The 15,350-nt window shown below is 37.0% G+C and overlaps 2 protein-coding genes across 3 annotated transcripts; both read left to right on the top strand.

The window, feature by feature from the left end:
- Positions 1-2,584: 2,584 nt before the first annotated feature.
- LOC125191901 (serine/threonine-protein kinase WNK1-like) lies at positions 2,585-5,318 on the top strand. Of its 2 annotated transcripts, none has more exons than XM_048089326.1 (7): positions 2,585-2,909; positions 3,015-3,052; positions 3,137-3,364; positions 3,452-3,672; positions 3,738-3,895; positions 3,967-4,417; positions 4,589-5,318. In XM_048089326.1, exons 1-7 carry the CDS (start codon positions 2,835-2,837, stop codon positions 4,960-4,962), a joined length of 1,545 nt encoding a protein of 514 aa, XP_047945283.1. In that variant the 5' UTR covers positions 2,585-2,834; the 3' UTR covers positions 4,963-5,318. The 2 variants fall into 2 exon arrangements, with proteins under 2 accessions (XP_047945283.1, XP_047945284.1); XM_048089327.1 differs by having other exon boundaries at positions 2,841-2,909; positions 3,210-3,364.
- A 1,462-nt stretch (positions 5,319-6,780) lies between these two features.
- On the top strand, positions 6,781-14,245 carry LOC125194060. Its single transcript, XM_048092062.1, has 8 exons — positions 6,781-9,153; positions 9,440-9,572; positions 9,695-9,774; positions 10,483-10,718; positions 11,282-11,368; positions 11,733-11,832; positions 12,001-12,193; positions 12,331-14,245. The coding sequence occupies exons 1-8, from the start codon at positions 7,081-7,083 to the stop codon at positions 13,851-13,853; spliced, it is 4,425 nt and encodes a 1,474-aa protein (XP_047948019.1). The 5' UTR covers positions 6,781-7,080; the 3' UTR covers positions 13,854-14,245.
- The last annotated feature ends 1,105 nt before the right edge of the window (positions 14,246-15,350 follow it).

Consider the following 15,350-nt stretch of genomic DNA (forward strand, 5'->3'; position numbering starts at 1 on the left):
AGTGGATGCTCATATTCAACTCCAAAAGGATATAATCGAAGAGTTGTGGGCACGGAGGATTGCACGGCGATAGTTTTTTTTCTTTATTATGCATGTAATTTTTTTTTATCTATGTAACTTTTTTAAATGCAATTAATGAATTTTCCCGTATATGTGTCGTAAATTTAATTCCGTATTTTAATCGTAATTTTAATTCCGTAAATGTAGTATATTTTGAATTATTTTTATTGCGGCTGACCTATGGCTGGCCTAAATCTGATGTGGCAGGTGGATTTTTTAGTATTGCTGACGTAGCAGGGGAGAGAATGGCTGACCTATGACTGACCTAAGCACCATTGCGGATGCTCTAACGTTTATGGAATTTAATTCATCATATAACCATACATAAATAAACATTAGATGTAGAACTATATTAGAATAAAGTCCAATGACATGGCATTTTACAAATGAGTTATAAGAAAACATATTATTGATGAAACGCATACATTCCTAGCATATATTAAAAATATTGAAATATAAGATCGCATATATTTTGAAAATTTAACCAAGAAAACAGTAGTTGTGTACAGGAAACAAACAAGCACTGGAGTATAAATTAGGTAAATGTCTATAAGTTTTTGGGATAAAATATCCAATTTTCAAGCGTCACGCTGTGTTCATGTTCACGCATGTGAGATTGCATGCGCGCACACGACTCTGGAGTATGATTTTAATTAACACGATATTTTTTTGAATAATTATGTATAGTTGATAAATTAAATCCGATTTAAAATTTCAGTAATGTAAAAGTGAAGTACTATACTACGAATTATGCAAAATCAATATTGATTTTTTTGGCCATATTTTTCTTGAAGCAAAAAACCGCATTTTTGCAATTATGGGCGGCTAATCTACGGTCAAATTCACGTCCAATTATTAAAACACAAGTTCGTCAAATAAACAAATTACTAAACGGGAAATTTTTATTATACATTTAATGTTAAAATATTTAGTCGATGTCTATGTGTTTGCGGTTTTAGCACGCTATGTTCAACAACCAGACCCAAAGACCGACTGTTAAGATCTAAGTCAAAAAGCACTCGAGGCATGGCCTCGGTGAGGTGGGGCATGCAGCGGCGTGTGTGGGTTCTACCATTTATCTTAGTCCACTATATGTGTGGGTTCTACCGTTTATCTTAGTCCACTATAATTATGAGGATCTATCCGTCAGTGTGGGAGAATTCAATAACACTTGTTTAATTAATCAATTGGTATTTTTCATAGCTTCTTTGTAGTTCCTTTTTTTAACTAACTTTAATCCCTTAGTTCTCACTGATCGGATCGATTTAGAGAAAATTAATATAACACGATCCTCTACTCCTAACCAATTATATATCATTTAATTTTATAATTAAATGTTCATTCATATTAACGATACGGTCAAAATCCTTTGACCGAACTTGATTCCAATAAAAATACTACTCCACCACCAAGATAACGTTAATTAAGATAATTAGGTAGGATTTCTCAAGGCGAAAGAAATAATGTAAATTGACTGATGATGGCACATTTCACGTCAATCTACCAAAGTTTATATTTTCCTTAGTTAGCTTGGAAAATCCGAGTGTTTGATTCGGAAGGATAAAGTAGCTGGTAGCATGGTTGGGAGATTTAATTATAATAAACAAAAACATAAAAATCCAAAAGCCCACCTTTCAGTTTCAACTTGATTTGCTAAAAATTTCTGCAGTGGTGGGATCCCAATATTAAAAAGTTTACAACTATGCATTCAAATATTTATATTTAAAAAAATTAGTAGTACACTAGTACTATATTAATTGATTTTGCTCATGTCACGAGTTGACTTGATGAAGGCACATTCCACATTGTCACGTAGATATTGTTTTTTTTTTTGTTTAAATTTTTTGAAAAATAATGAATAAGTCGATATTGTTTTTTTTTGTTTCAATCTTAGGAGTTTAATCGATTAATTCATTGAATAAATACAATTAAAAATGTCAAACAACAAAACATGATTAATCTAACTATTTTATTTAGGGAATCATCGATTGATATGATATTACAATCATTCAAAAATTAAAAACGGATTGAGGCTCATAGCTGTATATAAGTATTCTTACATTTTTTTTTTAGAAACTGAATTTTTGTTTTATTACTATAATTTCCACTAGTAAATCAGCCTCCCCAATGCTTAATCATTATCAAGCACATCCAATAAGTTACAAATTTATAGTTATAAACTTTCAAATTAACCAATGCATGATATAATTAATGAAGCACAAAATAAATGGAAAATAATTCCATTCTGCACAAACACAATCTATAGATAGAGAGACAAAGGGACATGCTGATAAGCTCAGTTACAAAAGCCATGATTTTACAAATTGAGATGCGATATTCATTTCCTTAAAATACACACAAAATCAGGAAAAAAAATAGTCTTTGCAATAATTTATTGTGTCAGTGCCAGATGCCTCATAACCAATTAGATTAATTTAAATACACTGTTCCAATGTACGTTTTTGGTCCCCTTCTAGTAAGCTGTTTCACTCCATTCTGTCTTCAAACTATATATATACACATTGGCAAGAAAAAGGTGAAGCTGTGGGTCATCCAGTGCGTGTTGTGCGTGTGTGGCTTGATAGGAGGAAAGCTAGGAAAGGGAAAGAGAGAAAATAGGTGTCTTTTTGTGAGGATTTTGAGTGGAGGGATAGAGTTGTTTGTTGGAGTTGGAAAAGGGGATTCTTTATAAAGGTCTTATCTTTCTTAATAATCATTGATTTTTAGTAGCCATTTGTGGTATCTCTCTCTCTCTCTCTCGATAAGTGTGAGGAATGAATGGTGCTGTTGATCTTGATTCAGAAGATTCTGAGTTTGTAGAAGTTGATCCCACTGGGAGATATGGAAGGGTATGCTTTCAAACCCTTGATAGTCATTATTTCTTGCTGATTTTTTAGATGTGATGTCTTTACATAAAACTTGAATTTGAATTGGGATTTTGTTTATGATTGCAGTATGATGAGATTCTTGGGAAAGGGGCTTCAAAGACTGTGTATGTAGTATAAACTCATTAGCACTTTTCTGCAGAAATTAGGAAATCATATTTACATTATTAGATTTACATCATTTGTTGCAGCTATAGAGCTTTTGATGAGTATGAAGGGATAGAAGTAGCTTGGAACCAAGTTAAGCTATATGATTTTCTGCAGAGCTCTGAAGATCTTGAGAGGCTGTATTGTGAAATACACCTTCTCAAGACTCTAAAACACAAGAACATCATGAAGCTATGCACTTCATGGGTCGATACGGCTAACAGAAACATCAATTTTGTGACTGAAATGTTCACTTCTGGCACCCTTAGACAGTGAGTGGTCTTGTCTTAGGTTGCTGCCTTTGATCTCTGTTGATTGAGTTGTTTAGTTAATGTTTCTTGTTGGTTTGGAATAAATAGGTATAGGTTGAAACATAAGAGGGTGAATATTCGAGCTATAAAGCATTGGTGCAGGCAGATTTTGCAAGGCCTTCTCTATCTCCATAGCCACGATCCGCCTGTGATCCACAGAGACCTCAAATGCGACAACATCTTCATCAACGGGAACCAAGGCGAGGTCAAGATTGGCGACCTTGGCCTTGCTGCTATCCTCAGGAAACCGCATGCTGCCCGTTGTGTAGGTAAATATTTTGCAAGATTCTTGAAAATCTTTGTTGGTGGTGCTTGATTTCTTGAATTACAATAGGGACACCGGAGTTCATGGCTCCTGAGGTTTATGAGGAGGAATACAACGAACTAGTTGACATTTACTCGTTTGGAATGTGCATTCTGGAAATGGTGACATTCGAGTATCCATATAGCGAGTGTACTAACCCGGCTCAAATTTATAAGAAAGTGGTCTCTGTAAGGACTCAAAACCCGTTGTCGTGTTTGGAATGCTGTTTTCTGCATCGTGTGATGAAGTGCTTTTTCAGGGGAAGAAACCCGATGCTCTGTACATGGTAAAGGATGCTGAGGTTCGTAGATTTGTTGAGAAATGCCTAGCAACGGTCTTTGACAGGTTGTCTGCGTGGGAGCTTCTCAACGATCCCTTCCTCCAGATAGAGGACTATGTTTATGATCTGATGCCTCCGATAGGTTACCAGAGGGAGTACGATGAATTAGGCCTGATTTTGAGCCAGCAGCATCTGTTGAGTGCTCATCACAGCACCAACAGCTCTCTAGTCAATGGATACAACAACTTTCTTGGCTATGAACCAGAGAATGACCTAGACTGCAACTCGGTGGAGTATGAGGGCAACGAGATTGATCTGTTCACCAGCCTGGAAGACGGCCATGTGGGAAACAACGTAGACGTGGTGATCAAAGGGAGGAGGACAGAGGACGACAGCATCTTTCTCCGACTGAGGATCGCAGACAAAGAAGGTATAAAATAGTTAAAAAGTATAGTTAACATTGAAGAATGTTTTAGTTATGACACGATATTAAGATGAATAACCGCGGGATTCTTGTTCTTTGGACAAAAGTAGTAGTAGTAGTAGTAGTAGTTCGTGTTGTGATGATGTGTTGATGGTGAAAATGGATGCTGCATTGCAGGGCCCGTTCGCAACATCTACTTCCCGTTTGACACTGAGACGGACACAGCCCTGTGTGTGGCGACTGAGATGGTGGCGGAGCTGGACATCACGGACCAGGACGTGACTGAGATTGCAAAGATGATAGATGGTGAGATCGCCTCGTTGGTGCCCGAGTGGAGGAGTGGGGTTGGCTTTGAGGACAACAAGGCCATAAACTGCTGTCACATCTGCACCACCTCTGATGCTGAGGGTTACTCCTTGCACGGCCCAAAACACGGATGTGGGGCTGTGCACGGCCATTTTGAGGAGATCACGTACCCGTTTGAAGGGAACGAGCAGCAGCAGCACAGCCTAGAAGTAAGCTCTGATGAGCACAACGACTTCGGAGATTAAATGTGAACAAACAATGCAAGAAAGATCGCGGCTTGTCATTGGTCTCCACCAAGGCCGGAACAAGGGGAGGGTGGTTATGGGCCTGCGTAAGAAGCCTTGTAGTCTGTTGCAGCGCATGTCCTAGCCCGTTGCTCCCTCAGTCGAGGCAACGGGTATGTAAAGCTCGTCGTATACAGTGAGTTATGATAGTTTTAGTGCAGCTGTGTAGGTTGTGAAGGTGAGTTGAAGAAGATGAGTACATGTACATTTTACTAACTGATGTAGTATAACAAAAAAAGTTCATGCTTCAGATTTGGTTTTGATATATTTATCTTCATTTTCTTGATATGAAATTTGATGTATTGTTTTTGGATGTATTTGCAATTTTAATGGTGCTTGGGCCTTGGGTTGTATTTGAAATTAATTACTATAGGTGGAATTACTATATAGAGAAAATGGAGATATATTTACCACACAAAAATAAACACTATCTGCAGCAGCTAATATTATAAAAAAACAAATTAAATAATTACTACTAGTTCTTACTACACGGGCAATTGCGTACATGATTTTTATTCATGCAAACATTTTTAAAATTCTTATAGATTACAATAACATAAGTAGGTAGCAAAATAATGTCTAGTTCCTTTTTCAGGAAAAAACAAAACAATTTTAATATGACCAAGGAAATTAATTTTTTACAGGAGTTCAAGGATTCTTTCCTATTTAGTAAACAAACAAGTGAGTCAAAAGTCATGGTTTCCTTTTAGCTAATATTGACAAAAAAAAATCACTATTTCAGTCCACTCAACTCACTGAAACTGTACAACTAAAAAAAAAATATAGAAACTACAACAATTTATATTCGTGTAAAAATTATTTCTATAATAAAAAAGACCATCTCTCTCTATCTTGCAAAAGGTTAACCCAACCCCAAGAGCCCCATATCCTGGATCGATAGTATTGTGAGATGTGTTTAATTAGGATATACAGTGGCCTGCTAAGGGGAAGGGCTGTAAATTTGTAACTCACTGTCTGCCAGACGCCCACCTCCTAAGACCTTATACTTGTATCTAAGAGATGTTGATTAAACGGGAATAAGATCATCTCTCTCAACTCCAATATATAGAGAGTAAATACTAGTAGTAGCCAAACTATATGAGTAGTGATAAAAATATGTAGTGATAGTATATAATATAATTTGTATACATAGTTGAATGTTTAAGGTAACTTATAATTAAAACTGATTGATTAATATTAAATAATTAAAATGAATTAGTATATTAGTTCGTCATTTAAATTACAAATTTTCATTGACTTCGAATCAATCTCATGACTTTCGAAACTGAAATATAAGATTAGTCTCATAACTTTTAATGCTGAAATATAAAATTATAGGAGTAACTTTGTAGTTACTTGTGTTACCTCATAACAATCAAAATAAAAGAACAATATGACAAAATCAAACATGATTGTATCAATAAATAACCATTATAACTTAAGGAAGGGGTGTGGTCGAGTGACACGAGACTCGTCCATCCTTAATCAAGTGGATATCCTTAACAATTACAAAATAAAAAAATAAAACATAAATAAAAAGATGGCATTTTATTTTGAGTGTCAATATAAAATTATAAAACTACATCAATTTTTGAAAAGATGTAGTTTTGTGTAAGATCATTTTCGATTTTGACTATTATGAGATAATAAAAAATGACCAAAGTTAAAGAAAATTTATAATTTAAAAGAGCATTATGTACAGAGCATTTATTTTCATTTCAAATTATATAAAGCCAATTGCATATTGTCTATCTCCGTTTATGTTTCCCAATTTATAATTTCCTTTCGCTTTTGTATTGCTTTTACCAGAAATTTTACACAACGTAGTCAGAATTAATATCGCCGCCGTCGGACTCCGGATTTCCGGCGAGGTAAAGATAAATTACATATTGCTTAATTAGCAGTTATTCTTGAGCATGCTGCGTTCTTACTTTCGCTTCAGATCTGTCGAAGCTCCGCAGCATAATTGAGAAACCTGTTCAATTGAATTTGTTTCTTGAGAAATTTAGGTGAATTATTGTCCAGTTCAGCGCAATTTGGTTGGAATTGAAGGGGCTTGTTATGCATCTTATGTAGTTGATGCATGTAATGGAAGGGGGAGTAGGATCAGGAGTGTTGAAGAAGAAGAGCTCGTCTGGATGTTTGATTATTAAAAAGGCGAGCGCTAATAAGAGCTCTAGGGGAGGATTGGGGGGTTTTGGTGACAGCAGTAGTAAGGGGAAAAAGAGGGGTAGATTGGTTGCTAGTGGATCGGATTCGAGTTCGAGCTCTAGTAGTGATGATGACGAGTCTTTGGAGCTTATGAGAAGAAAAATGAGTGAGAAGAGGTTGAAGGGCTCAGCGGGGTGTAAGAGGAATGAGGAGGTTAGTGCTGAGAAGAAGGGGAGTAGGTTGGATTTGTTTGAGTTCGATGAGTATGATGAGTTTGAATTTGATGGGAAGAAGATGAGGAATGAGTATACGCAGGATAGATTCAAGAGGGTTGGGAGGAATGATGGCGGTGATGTGAAGGAGCGGAAACATGGTTCGTATTTCAATGGCTCTAGTAGTGGGAGGAGTAAGAATGCAGGGGGCAGTGGCGTGAGGAGTAAAGGATTTGGTTCGTCTGATGATGAAGCACACATGCCGATTTCTTTGTTGAAGACGAAATATCAGGAGACGGCTGGTGAGTCGATCAGACTGCAGGGGAAGAACGGGGTGTTGAAGGTTATGGTTAATAAGAAGAAAAGGTTGGATGTTCCTTCTCAGAATAAGAATCTTGAACCTTTGGTGGCAGATTTACCTGTTTATTCGGATTCAAAGACATCAAAAAGTCGAGGCTTGATTGTTGGCAAGGAAAGAAGTGGTGGGAAGGGGAAAGAGGAGATAAAGTTGGAAAAGGTGAATCCTACTCCAAACAAAAAGAGGAAGGCTAGAGATTCAGGTGTTGATGAGACTGATGAAGTGTTGGCAACGCCCAGACCTCAAGCTTGTAGCTCAAAGAAAGCAGTGAAGAAGGAGGCAGAAAGGTCTCCTAGCACTGAAATTTCTCCTCCTGTTAAAGGCAAGGAAGGTAAAGAAAGCGGCACAAAGCGTAGTGGAAATACTGAAAAGCAAATGTTGCGTGAGAAGATAAGAGGGATGTTGATCGATGCAGGATGGAGTATAGATTATAGACCGAGACGAAACAGAGATTACTTAGATGCTGTGTACATCAACCCTGGTGGAACGGCCTACTGGTCGATTATCAAGGCTTATGATGCGTTTAAGAAGCACTTGGGTGAAGACGGTGATAAAGTAAAAGCAAAGGTCGGTTCCCCCTCATTGGCTCCTCTATCTGAAGATCTGATAAATAAACTTACGAGACAAACCAAAAAGAAAATTGCTGAAGAATTGAGAAGAAAGAGAAAGAAAGATAGCATGACTAAGAGTGCTAAGAAATCTGCTGTAAAAGAGGATGGAGACAGCTCAGACGATGATAATAAGAGTGAGGAGCGGTTAAGTTCTTATATGAAACAGAATCAGAAGTTGCGGGGAAAGTCAGGTAAAGTGGATCAAGATAGTGACGATGATTTAAGTGATGATTCACTCGATAGGAAGCCAAGTAAAGTTAAATTTGGAAGGCCTTCCGCTTCTTCCAAGTCTAATCCTGTACAGGGAAGAACAAGTAAAGTAATTGGGAGATGCACCCTTCTGGTCCGTGGTTCTGACCGGGGTGATAACTCAGAGTATGATGGATACGTTCCATATGGGGGAAAAAGGACAGTTTTGGCTTGGCTAATTGACTCTGGGACAGCAAAGTTAAGTGAAAAGGTGCAGTATATGAACCGCAGAAGGACAAAGGTTATGTTAGAAGGTTGGATCACAAGAGAGGGAATCCACTGTGGCTGCTGCAGTAAAATCCTTACTGTCTCCAAATTTGAGCTGCATGCTGGCAGCAAGCTGCGTCAGCCGTTCCAGAATATATTTTTGGAGTCTGGATCCTCCCTTTTGCAGTGCCAAATTGATGCGTGGAACAGTCAAGAGGAGTCCTTGCATCGGGATTTCTTCACTGTTGATGTGGATGGAGATGATCCAGATGACGATACATGTGGTATTTGTGGTGATGGAGGGGACTTGATCTGTTGTGATAGTTGCCCATCAACTTTTCATCAAATCTGTTTAGGAATACAGGTACTTATTAGATATATCATGGTCTCATAGCACTTAATATTGTCATGAAACTTGAATGTTTTAATTATTTCGTTTCCCTTTTATCTGTGAAATTAAATTATTCTTGTTCTCGTGCCTTCTGCTATGTAATATACTGGTACGTGATGGTTTGCAATCTCCTTGTAAAGTATCAATATTTCTTGAAACTTGAATATATATCACCACATCCTTATCCAGTGTGCAATCATCATCTTTAAAAATTGTTTTTCATTAATGTTCAGGTTCTTATTATCCCTTTTTATTGCAGATGCTTCCTTCAGGTGATTGGCACTGTCCAAATTGTATATGCAAATATTGCGGACTTGCCAATGAAAATATAGCTGAAGAAAATGATACTAGTTGCGGTGAACTTAATAGATGCAACGTTTGTGAAAAAAAATGTAATTTTGTTTCTCCTTATATACAGCTCTAATTCATCCCCTCCCCCCCCCCCCCCACCCAACAATCATGTTCTCCAATATACCTATATGCTTAAGATTCCTTTATATATAACTTTGTACAGATCACAACTCATGCACTGTGAGGGCACACCTGCAACCAAGTTCCTGCAGTGCATCTTTCTGTGGACCGAAGTGCCAAGAGGTATCAATAAATGTATTTTTTTCACAATCAATAGTTAGAATCATGCATAGTGGTGTTCTATATTGCTGTTTCTGCATATTTAAGAAATTCCAAGGGTTGCTAAAAGCTAACTATAGCTTACATCTGGAAGATGCACTCTCGTCATTAGCCTGAAATATGAGGATGCCCGTACTTTGATCTAATTTAACAATTTCATTCATTTTATTATTGCTAAAAGTTTATTTACCTTCAGCTTTGTAGTCTGAATTTGACCATTGTGAAATAGATATCATATTTGATTCCTTATTTCTAAAATTATCAACTTAATCCTGACTATTTGTATTGAGTAGAAATTTTACTGAAATTCCCATAATATCAACCTTTTCCAATAAGCTTCATTGTATACTCTATTATTTTGTACTATTGACCTGTTTGGGAGAAAGAACTGCTGAAAGTCATCAACTTCTTTATCTCTCTTTCTTAATTATGTAATTCCACAAATCATAAGGAAAACTGATGATCATTGATCAGTACCGCACTACCGGATATTTTTCACCTTTTGGCGTATTTCATATTTTCATGGAATTTTGCTAGCATTGTACTACTCTGTATTCAGTATTTCAGTATATAATTTTATATGCAATAAAAATCAGCTTCCTCTTATTTGCTCTTTTAATGTAATGGAATAGATTATAAGCTTCCTCACATCTTGCCCTTTTGGTTTCCTAGATATATAGCCACATACAGAAGATTCTTGGAATCAAACACGAATTGGAAGCTGGAATAACATGGTCCATTATTCAACGATCAGATGTGTCGGATTCATCGCAACGTGGATTTCCTTCAAGGGTCGAATGCAACTCTAAGTTAGCTGTTGCATTATCTGTTATGGATGAGTGTTTTTTGCCTATCATGGACAGGAGAAGTGGGATAAATATAATACATAATGTGGTCTACAATTGCGGGTAAGCAATTTGCAACCGTTCTAATTTCAGATACACACAATACTATTTTCTTCATCATCCCATACTGTGACATCTGGATTTATTGTGTCTCACTAATGTTTGAGAATAAAAATTTCAAAGGTTGTATGGGTATTGCACAAGCCTTGCACATATTAAATTTCTTAGTCAACTGCTACTTGTGGACAGTGTTGTGACTCTTTTCTGATTCAGTAATTCTGTAACCAAGTAGGATCAGGCTTGCATTTCTTTTATAGTTCAGCCAACTTTTGCTTGTTTGTATCAAATGAGAGCTTAAACTGAACAAGCAAAACAACATGCAATTACTACAATTTTTATTTGTTGGCTCAAGCATTTAGATTTGTGCTTATAGATCTCTTACTTTAGTTTAAATAAATCCAACTCTTCCTGTCTCCATCTCCAAATAGTTCATTCGCTTGCCTTCATCCCTATTCTTTCATATTTTTCTCATTTCCACCTCCACCTGGAAAAATTACATGTATCCTATACTTTGCCTTGGGCAGTCCGGCAGTGTAAATGATGATTATATGACTTTTATTCTGCAGATCAAATTTCAATCGTCTGAATTATCGTGGATTTTATACAGCAATATTGGAGCGAGGTGATGAAATATTAGCCGCAGCATCAATCAGGTAAAGAAACTGCACATCAGATCTGGGCCCTGTCTATGATCTTCATAATGGAAGCATCCAACACTTAACCTTAATACTATTCCCTCATGATAATTTGAAATCCACTATTATACAGCCAATTGATTTGCAGAACTTAGCAACATCTGTAGTCGAGCAAGTACTTCTTTGTTTAGGATAAAGTGAATAGATTTGTACTCCATTGTGTGCAAGAATACAACATTGCACTATTTCCATCCATTCTAGAGCTTTTACTTGTGTAATCAAAATCTTATGTTCAACATTGGGCTCTTTTGAATATTTTCTAAACAATTCGTTGTCTATATCTATTTTGGCCCATCACTTGAAATTTTCATGTCAACATTAGGCTCCATGGAGATCGCCTTGCTGAGATGCCATTTATTGGGACTCGTGAGATCTATAGGCGTCAAGGAATGTGCCGCCGACTTTTATCCTCAATTGAAACTGTAAGAATTTTAGACTCACCTTTGCAGTCTGCTATGCTCACGCCATCGAGTAATGCTTCTCTTTGGTGTTAATATGAGATCTGCTAAAAATCACTTGGAAGAAACTTCAATATCCACTCGGACTCTGTAATTGTTTCTGAATGCTTACATCAATTCTTGTAATTCTAGGAACTCAGTTCTCTCAAGATCGGGCAATTGATCATTCCTGCCATATCGGAGCATTTGAACACATGGACCGCCGTATTTGGTTTCAAGGAACTCGAGGGTGCCCTTAAGAAAGAAATCAAGTCCATGAATATGTTGGTGTTTCCGGGGACGGATATGCTGCAGAAACAGTTAGCAAAGCAAGAAAATTCCGATGGTAAAGCTTATCCTTCCCTTCTATCTGCAGCTAGCAACGATTGAACAATTTTATTCACCTCAATATGTGTTTCGTTTCTGTATTGTCTGGACTCTATCACTTGGCCCGTGTTTTAACTATATTTTTCGTGTAAATAGGTGTCATGGTTTCTGAGCCAACTACAAACCAACCTCCATTGCCTGCTTTGGTTGAGAAATCTGTGGCTAGTTTGTCTGAGGAACAGAATAGACGGGCGAGCAGCGATTCTGGGGGATGCCCGACGTCCAAGAGCAGTGATGATGTTGATGCTCTGGTTTCAGCGTCTCCCATACCAGCCATTCGTTCAGATGCTGTGTGTGAAAACAAGCAGAAAGAGTCCTCTGATAATTTGAAGTGCTCTCTCATCTGTGGAGACGGTAACGTCTCCAATGAGGGGCACAGATCGATAGAACCTTTTGAAGATAATGATTCCATCCCACCAGTGAAGGCTGTAGAAAAAGATGGGTGCAAAATCGAAGATTCTAGAACTCCAACTTGCTCGGAGAATGCTTCTGAAGATGCCTCCCTGTCAAAAACTGTCAAAAACTCCCCCCTGCCAAAAACTGTAAGTGGTGGTTGTGTTGGATCATTGCCTTCCCCTGTTTCGGATGTTTCTATGGAAGTTAACAATGGAACTTCAAATGGCAACGACAAAGAAAGTGTTGTGCCATCAAAAACCGATGGTGTTGTCCAGGACACCCCTGTCTGTGCTGAAAGTGATAAACCTGACATAGATGTGAAACCTGATGGTGTCGATCCAGAAATCGTCCAGGTTACCCCTGATCACTCTGAAAGTGCTAAACTCAATGTGGATGCGAAAACCGATGGTGTCGATCCAGGTATCGTCCAGGACACCCCTGATCTCGCTGAAAGTGATAAACCCGATGTAGATGCTAAAACCAATGGTGTCTATCCAAGTGTCGTCCAGGGAATTCTTGATTGCACGGAAAGTGATAAACCTGGCATAGATCCCAAAACCAATGGTGTCGATCCAATTGTCACCCGGGACACTCCTGATTGCACGGAAAGTGATAAACCTGAAGGAGATCCAAAAACCAATGGTGTTGATCCAATTGTCACCCGGGACACTCCTGATTGCACGGAAAGTGATAAGCCCGACATAGATCCCAAAACCAATGGCGTTGATCCAAGTGTTGTCCAGGACACTCCTGATTGCACGGAAAGTGATAAACCTGAAGGAGATCCAAAAACCGATGGTGTTGATCCAATTGTCACCCGGGACACTCCTGATTGCACGGAAAGTGATAAGCCCGACATAGATCCCAAAACCAATGGTGTTGATCCAAGTGTTGTCCAGGACACTCCTGATTGCACGGAAAGTGATAAACCTGAAGGAGATCCAAAAACCAATGGTGTTAATCCAAGTGTCTTCCAGGCCACTCCTCCTGATTGCACTGAAAGTGATAAACCCAACGGAGATGCAAAAACCGATGGCATTGATCCAGGCGCCAAACCTGACAGAGATGCAAAAACTGATGCCATTGATCCAGGTGTCGTCCAGGATGCACCCGATCATGCTGAAAGTGACCAACCGATCCAACCCGAGGGTGATACAAAACCTGATGGCGTCTCTGTCAAGGACACTTGTGATACCACTGATGAACCCAGCAGAGACAGCTAGACATCGCCTCAGGACGTTGCAGCAAGGGAGAACCATGTCCTGCGATCATATATCGTTGGAACCACTCTGAAATCATAGAAGGTTTCAGGTCAGATATGAAGATGATGATCGGAGCATGAGATCGAGGTTTGCAACATTTATATATGATGCCACATAAAAAAGTGATGACAATAATAATAGGGGTTGAAGATTGTGGCCTTAACTATTTTTGTGACAATTTTAGTAGTAGTAGAATAGTAGTAGTGTGTGCATGTTGTAGATGATTTTTGGGGGAAAGCCATTTTTAAAGCAGCAAAACCTTATTTTCAGATACTGTGGTTCCTCTGTTGTTACATTTTGGGTTACGTGTAGACTTTTTATATAGTTTTCCAACAAATAGATACTTGATGCTATATTTTTAGTGTTACATTAATTTGTACTTATGATAAAAGTACATCAATTAATAATATTAATACGCCTTCTTACAAATCATCAAAACTTTCCATAATTTATGTACTGCATAATTTATTAATGTAATTTTATTTTATTTAGGGGAAGTTGATTGTAAATTTCAAAACTTTGTCAAATTATGGATTTGTATACTGGGGTGTGTTATATTGCTAATTCACCCCTAAATTGCTAACTATAACTAAATGACAGACATTAGATTTTTAAATTAAAGGTGAAGATCATTCAACGCTTGAGTATTAATATCATGTACAAAAAATATCAATAGGGGTATTAATATCAATTAACTACAAAATTAGTTATAACTAACTTTTAAAAGAAATCCCAAAACTTTAAATTCATATAACATATATCAAATTAAAGATAATTTTATAAGGATTCCAATGATATCCTACATGCATATGTTCCGACGTCAAAATTTGAAAAAAAATTCAAAATTTTTTAATTTTTTAAATACAGCAAAAATGTTAACATACTATATAAAATATGTCAATATAATATATATAGAATGTCAATATAAGCAATGGGTTAACATTCTTAGAGCATTATGTTGACATTTTCAAAGCATTGTGTTGATATTTTCGAAACACTATATTGACATTTTCATTCACAATCCTAATTTGGAATTTTTTTTTTATCTTTTTCGATTTAATTAATAAAAATAAAAATTACACATGGCAAATTATAGACCACACGTTTCTAAAATTTTATGACCTTAAATTAATTGTAGTTAATAATTAAATGATGAGTTAGCAATTGATCACTCTCATTTTTATACTAATTTTAATACGCCAGCAAATCATTCAATTATTGATTTGTTCGCAATATAATCAAGTTCGTAATGCCCATAGGATTTATATTTAATTGGCATTCAGCCAATAGAAGTTATAAATTTACAAATAAAAAGTTTCTAATACAAATCATACTACTATAAAGTCTATAACTAATTAACTATAGCAGGAAAATATGAATTATACAACTCAATGGGTAAATGGTTTTTGTAACTATGGAATTACAAAGCGCGACTCTAGTTTAAAAACATAAAACGTT

This window comes from Salvia hispanica, chromosome 6 (genome assembly GCF_023119035.1).
Source record: "Salvia hispanica cultivar TCC Black 2014 chromosome 6, UniMelb_Shisp_WGS_1.0, whole genome shotgun sequence".
Classification (NCBI taxonomy): Eukaryota; Viridiplantae; Streptophyta; class Magnoliopsida; order Lamiales; family Lamiaceae; genus Salvia; species Salvia hispanica.

What these genes read in the sequence shown, in the direction of transcription:
- LOC125191901 (XM_048089326.1), top strand. Translation starts at nt 2,835, where the DNA reads ATGAATGGTGCTGTTGATCTTGATTCAGAAGATTCTGAGTTTGTAGAA. An exon ending in CCACTGGGAGATATGGAAGG is followed by an intron (nt 2,910 to 3,014) that starts GTATGCTTTCAA and finishes TTATGATTGCAG; the next exon opens with TATGATGAGATTCTTGGGAA. An exon ending in GCATGCTGCCCGTTGTGTAG is followed by an intron (nt 3,673 to 3,737) that starts GTAAATATTTTG and finishes GAATTACAATAG; the next exon opens with GGACACCGGAGTTCATGGCT.
- LOC125194060 (XM_048092062.1), top strand. Translation starts at nt 7,081, where the DNA reads ATGCATGTAATGGAAGGGGGAGTAGGATCAGGAGTGTTGAAGAAGAAG. An exon ending in CAACGTTTGTGAAAAAAAAT is followed by an intron (nt 9,573 to 9,694) that starts GTAATTTTGTTT and finishes AACTTTGTACAG; the next exon opens with ATCACAACTCATGCACTGTG. An exon ending in TTTTATCCTCAATTGAAACT is followed by an intron (nt 11,833 to 12,000) that starts GTAAGAATTTTA and finishes TTGTAATTCTAG; the next exon opens with GAACTCAGTTCTCTCAAGAT.